Raw genomic sequence first — 6,000 nt, forward strand, 5'->3', positions numbered from 1 at the left:
TCTGTGTATCGCAAAGGACAGCTCTTATCGGTAGACCTGACCTTTGCGATTTTAATCGCTTTTCTAGGTACATACTGGAGTTATTAACACTGGTATGTAACAGGTAAGTGGCAGGATGTATCACATCCTCTATACGATGCTTAGTACATACCACCCTATAAAGGATACACTCTGTAAGGGTTTAGAGTCTATTTTGCAAAAGTACCAATCCTATATCTGAGTTTGTTTGTAGAATACATGTGAAAAGTACAATATGAACTAGTTTTTGGGTTGTGAGCATGCATATCTCAATGTATGTGCAACCCCACTGGTGTGATACAAGACTAAAGTCTTCTGGTATGAGCAGATTAGGTAGATCGCTAGATGGGTACACTCGCCCGATGTGTATGCAAATTTGGCCAACTAACAGCAAGGCAGGCGATCGCCCAGCAAGGCATAAGCACGCCCACTATGTCTTGCTGTGCGATCGTCCTGTGTATGCAGACGCCCACCAGCCTACGCATGTCTTCTCCAGGAAGTGTATGTAACCATCAGTACCATCAGAAGCGAACGCAGCGCTTGTGGTTGACCATACCCTACCACAAGCACTGCGAGCACTTCAGTGTAAAATTCAGCCATGTAACGTGTACTATGACACTGCGTCTTAATTATGCACGCCTATGAAACGGCGTTGAGACGCTCAGGCACGCCTGCTTTCGCACCTCCACTCCCTCGTTTTCCTAGACCAACCCCTGTCACCACCCATAAATGGCTTGTACTGTCCCTCATTCTGGCGGGGGCGTCTTTAGTCATGGAGCGATCGCTTTGCGATCGCATGGACTAGGTCGCACACGCGCAGTGCGATGTATGCGCGCAATGCGAACCATCGGCACCTACGAGCGAACGCATCCTAGTGACTGGGTCTGAATCGAGCCCTTAGTTCGCTAATCAAGTCAAATCCGTGTTCTTCCCAGAATTATTTTCCAGCCTGGTCGCATTAAGAAGTTACAGGGTTGGGGTAGTGTAATCTGGCTGTACACATATAATTATTGTAGATATTGTCCACTTGCTGGCTTGACACAGATATAATTATGTCCAGCAATGCAGGCAGAGTCAAAGTGCACATCCGCATTCTCCATCTACCTCTCTGCAATGTACCCACCATCCAGACCGTGCCCTGCCTCTTAATGACGGGGGAGGGATCACTGATGGGAGGGTTCTCTATTACAGTAACGGAAGCACAGCGCAACTCAGATTTTGGCCCCTCAAGCAGGATAGTGCCTAGTGGCATGTAAAAAAAGCCAGGTGGAGCGTATGTGAAATTGGTCATGGGGAGAACACAGCAGATAACTGATGTAGGCCAGATGACTGGGTGGTGATTGAAGAAGAGCAAAGTAGAAATCGCTGTTGTGAAGCTTTGTCACATGTATTCGGGTACACATGGACTATAAGTCTTGTATTTTATTCCCAAGGCATGTGACGCATGGCAGTCGGAAGCTCAAGAGGCCAAGGAACGCGCCAAGGCAGCCGATGCGGACAGACAGCTAGCACTTTTACAGAAGGAAGCTGTGGAAGGCAAACTGAAGAAGCTGCAAGAAGAATATGATAACCTACGAATATCTTCGCCATTTTCCTTATTGAGAAAATATGGTGAAATAGAAAAGCTTCCTTTACCAAAGCTACATACTTTAAAAAGCCAGCTTTGTTCTGACTTGGAAACCATCGACAGGGTAAGAGTTTGGCCGAGTTCTTTTGCAAACTTCACTTATGTTTCCTGAAGCTTCCATTTTAGCTTCAGGAACAAACTGTTCTCAGTGCGTATAGTCTGTGTGCAGCTTAACTCTGCATGTAAATGTGGTTTACTGCCACATAATTCAGTGAATTTCTTCTTTAAATAAACCAAAGTGACTTTAAGATTGCCTTGTAGACTCTTGTTCACTCACTACATAGCCTTCATCACCTGTTTCAGCAGACAGCCTTGCTTAACTAGCTAACACTGAATCTAACCAAAACACTTTTTGTTATCACATATATGCAGCGGCATCAATTACTTTGGTGACACCCGGTGCTACTAGCAGGACTCTTCTCGCATGCCGAAGGTGCACACGGAAGGGCGGGGCCTTGTTTTGCTAAGCCATGCCCCTGTGCATGTGACAGTCTTCAGGGCGTGACCGCATTCACGCCTCCCGTTCTCAGAACACAGTGGGCTTACCCAGTGCTCTGGCAGCTGCTGGGGGCAGCTCACAGCTTCTTCTCTGCCTCTCTCTGCGTTGTGGCTGCTCGGTGACACCATCCGACAGGGTGACACCAAAATAGAGCTGCTCTGCTATTTTGTTGTCACCCCCCTCGGATGGTGTCACTCGGTGCGGCCCGCACCCCCCCTAGTGACGCCAGTGAATATAAGTAAATTTGCCAGTTGGATCTACCACTAATTTGTAGACAAGTACGGTTGCGTGGCGATACAGTTCACTTTATCATGGGCTCCCCACGGCGATGTCATCATGTTGATTGGGCTAATAAATTCTAAATCTATTGTTTATGTTGGTAACTAAAATTGAAACAACCAATTCACTAAACCGTATAAGTGATTATTACACTGATGATTAAGAAAAAAATCATGAAAAAAATAAACATTTAGGAACAGACTCTTTTCCAGATTCATCTGTGCGTCATGATTCTATCTATCTCTATCCATCCATCCCTATTCAACACTTCGTTGCTTGGTATCCTGTCACAAACAGCATTGGGTGCCAACTTATCGAGTCCGGTGATGTAGCCTTTATGTCTCTGGGTCTTCCCAGCAGTCTTGTCCTTGGGTCTCTTTTCCTTCCCATCAATGTAACTTCTCTGGCATCATGGCTGTGCCGCTTCCCCAAGGGGTTGGGTGCACAGTTTTATGGTAAATTTAAAGATACAGCCGCGAGTTTCAGTGACCTCACACTGGCGCCAAATTTTAAGCAGCCTGTCTATTTAAGGCCACTCTGAGCACTAAACGGTGCCAGAGTATAAGGTCTCTAGCTTGCTCAAGCATTATGATTCCTCATAGTGAATTTCAGTGTATCAGACCCGGCTTTCTCCTGTTTATCCATATTCTGCTTGTGCACTTGACCACAGCCTGTTTCGTTTGCACCTTTGCCAGTGACCCAGATCCTAGCCAGTGGTACTGCTTCTGAACTTGTGTTAGTGATCCTGATTTTTGACTATGACTGACCATTCTCTTGTTTAGCAATTCTGTAATTCACCAGTCTGCTATTACTCACAGCAAGTCATTCCCTGGGGGTCGGTTAGTGGGCCGTGACTTCGGCCAGTGCCGAATTGTGGTTTGCGGAGACCCCATGGCAACTAATTTGTCGGGCCCTTGCCAATAAAATTACTTTATGCCAAACAGGACCACATGTATAACATATTGCACAGTGCTTCCATTATGTCACACAGCCCCCCCATTATGCCCATTATTTAAAAGCACCTCTGAGTCCTGGCGGGCTCCTGATGCCTTTGTGACCCTGGAGTCCAGACATCTGCTGCTGCAGTATGCAGACAGAGCAACTGTCAGCTCCCTTTAAGCATGGAGAATGTGATGTAGAGACGCTGGAGCCGCTTGAGTCAGTCCCACTGCATGCCGCCGTGTCCGGGAACAGGTGCCTCTGTTCTCACATTCTATCGACCCCGCGTGGAGGCTCCCAATATTTGGGGGCACCAGAGAGACCACCTCGACCTCCTCTCTGTTAATCCAGCCCTGCCTCTGGTCTCCTAGCAGCGAAGCCCATACCACCTGGCGGCGATTCTTGATGAAGACCAAGGAGGCTATTAAACTGTAGACTGCCAGCACACACCTTGGACTGACTGCGACCAATTGGCCTGACATCTGACTCAACCAAACAATTGCTAAATCTGTATATCATCACTATGGCAATGGAGAAGACTGATCTAGCAAAATAACAATAGTCACATTATTAGTCATGTGACCGAAGCCAGTCACCGCACGACACATGAGCTAAACAAACCTTCACCTGGCAGCCTCACAGGTGATTCTTTACCTGCTCTTATTATATTTGAGCGTTTACCTGCTCTTATTATATTTGAGCATTTTTGGTTGCTATGCTTAAAGAGGTTTGAATAAATGTTAATGTTTTCCCAACATTTATTGTTATTTAAACTGTAGTTTGCTTACAACAGCCCTTCAGAAAAGTGGGTTTGAGGCATCAACATGATTGTCGGGCAGTTTAGAATAAATCTTCAATTCCAGCTGCTAGAATACTGTTTTTTTTTTGCGACACATACCTGAACCGAAGGATGATACATAGGCACAATTTTCTTAATTTTAAATTTTTTCCAGAATTTCTCAATAAGAAACTTTTGGCCTAGGGGCTGTCGTGAAAAAAATGCTGATACGGTAGGGCGCCATGATTCAAGAAAGTTTGGGAGCCTAATTTAATTAATTTATTGAAATATTTTTTTTGCTATAGGGAGAAGTTTGTATGTTTATTTAAATGTGTGTATATTCTTTTTCTTTCCACAGTTGATATTCCAGCCACATTCCCAGAAGTAATGTGTTGCCATGAAAATGACAGAAGTGTAGTCCTGCAGCCCTGCCAGCATTATGTACTATGTAAACAGTCTGCATCTAGCAAACCTGAATGTCCTTACTGCAAGACCAAAATAATCAAATGGTGAAAAGCCTTTCAAAACAGCAGTTTACCAACCCATTGAGAAATACATCTGTATCCTGTAATGAAGCTAAAATATTTAATTATTTTTTTTTGCATTTGTTAAATGAATTAGAAACTATAGGTAAAAATTGTTTCACCAGTGATAGACTGATCTCTACACTCAGAGGGCACCAAGGATTATTAGATAAATTGCTTATGTTGATCTGTCGGGCCTTTATGAGGAAAAACTAGGTTTCCTTGTTGCTTCTTAACATGTATTTTGACTTTCTGCAAACTTAATCAGCTTCTTTCAGATTAACGTGGATAAGGATTTCTAGCTCACTGTAGTGGGCACTCACGAACGGGCCTAGGATCAATAAGGAAAGCTGTTCAACAAGTATTAATGTGAAAGAAATAAAAGGTTCTATGTTAGCAAACCCGTTATTAAATCTGGTTCTCAAGGAATCATAATAGGATTTTTTTATTTTTTTTTAAAGTATCTTCACAGGCAGCTGACTAGACACCTCTGTAAAAGCATTATCTGCAAAGACACTGATTGAGATAACTACAATGCTAGTTCTTTGAGAACCAAACAAAGTCCATCTAAAAAAACATGCAGAATTGGGCTGAAATGGACTGCTTTCACATATGATCATATGTAAGAATAGTATGGCGCGAAATGCACCGACATACATCTTTGAGCTTATCTCATTTTTGCATGAATGTGGTAGAAATGAATAGCCTGAGTCTGGTGACGTGTACTGCTATATATATATATATATATATATATATAATTATTTTTTTTGCATTTAAACATGATTTGTTCTGGAATGCTTGTAATTAAAGAAAAGAAATGCAACTATTAAATTTGGTCAATAGTGATCAAATTTATTGAAATAAATTTATTCCCTAAATTGGGGAATACTCACTTGTGATGTAGAGTGTACGGCATCCTGAAAACATGAATTTCAAACCTTGTGAGCTTGGAATCAGTCTAGCACTATTTTTTACTAGGTTATTTCAAAGAAGTTTAATTCTTATAAAAGCACTTTGTTAACCAGGGATTCTATTTAGAGGTTATTATAAATTGCTTTAAGCTGCTTTGTAGATCTTTTTTGGTTTTATATATAATGCGATAATATTGAGCTTGTTCGTGTGTACTGTGAACGGAAAAGAAATATTTCATGTCAGTTTATTACTGTTAAAATAATTAGTGTGGTAAATTTTGTTAGTTTTCATATGCTGAATTTTAGTACTTTATTAAATGAACAATACCAAGTAGTGGACAATGTAGCTTAGGATTTTTACAGTTTTCAGGTAAGTGCAAACTAATAGTATTTATAATTAATACCAGCAGATGGATGATAAGGCA

The 6,000-nt window shown here is 42.3% G+C and overlaps 1 protein-coding gene across 1 annotated transcript in view; it reads left to right on the forward strand.

The window, feature by feature from the left end:
* Positions 1–5,118, forward strand: part of UNKL (unk like zinc finger) — an 89,815-nt gene extending 84,697 nt beyond the window's left edge. The window contains 3 exon segments of the mRNA XM_088451872.1: positions 1,452–1,709; positions 4,499–4,523; positions 4,526–5,118. Of these exon segments, the coding sequence (XP_088307998.1) occupies positions 1,452–1,709; positions 4,499–4,523; positions 4,526–4,653 (411 nt within the window). The 3' untranslated portion in view covers positions 4,654–5,118.
* The last annotated feature ends 882 nt before the right edge of the window (positions 5,119–6,000 follow it).

The sequence above is a fragment of the Taudactylus pleione genome, unplaced genomic scaffold (assembly GCF_031769625.1).
Source record: "Taudactylus pleione unplaced genomic scaffold, aTauple2 ptg000032l, whole genome shotgun sequence".
In the NCBI taxonomy this organism is placed as follows: domain Eukaryota; kingdom Metazoa; phylum Chordata; class Amphibia; order Anura; family Myobatrachidae; genus Taudactylus; species Taudactylus pleione.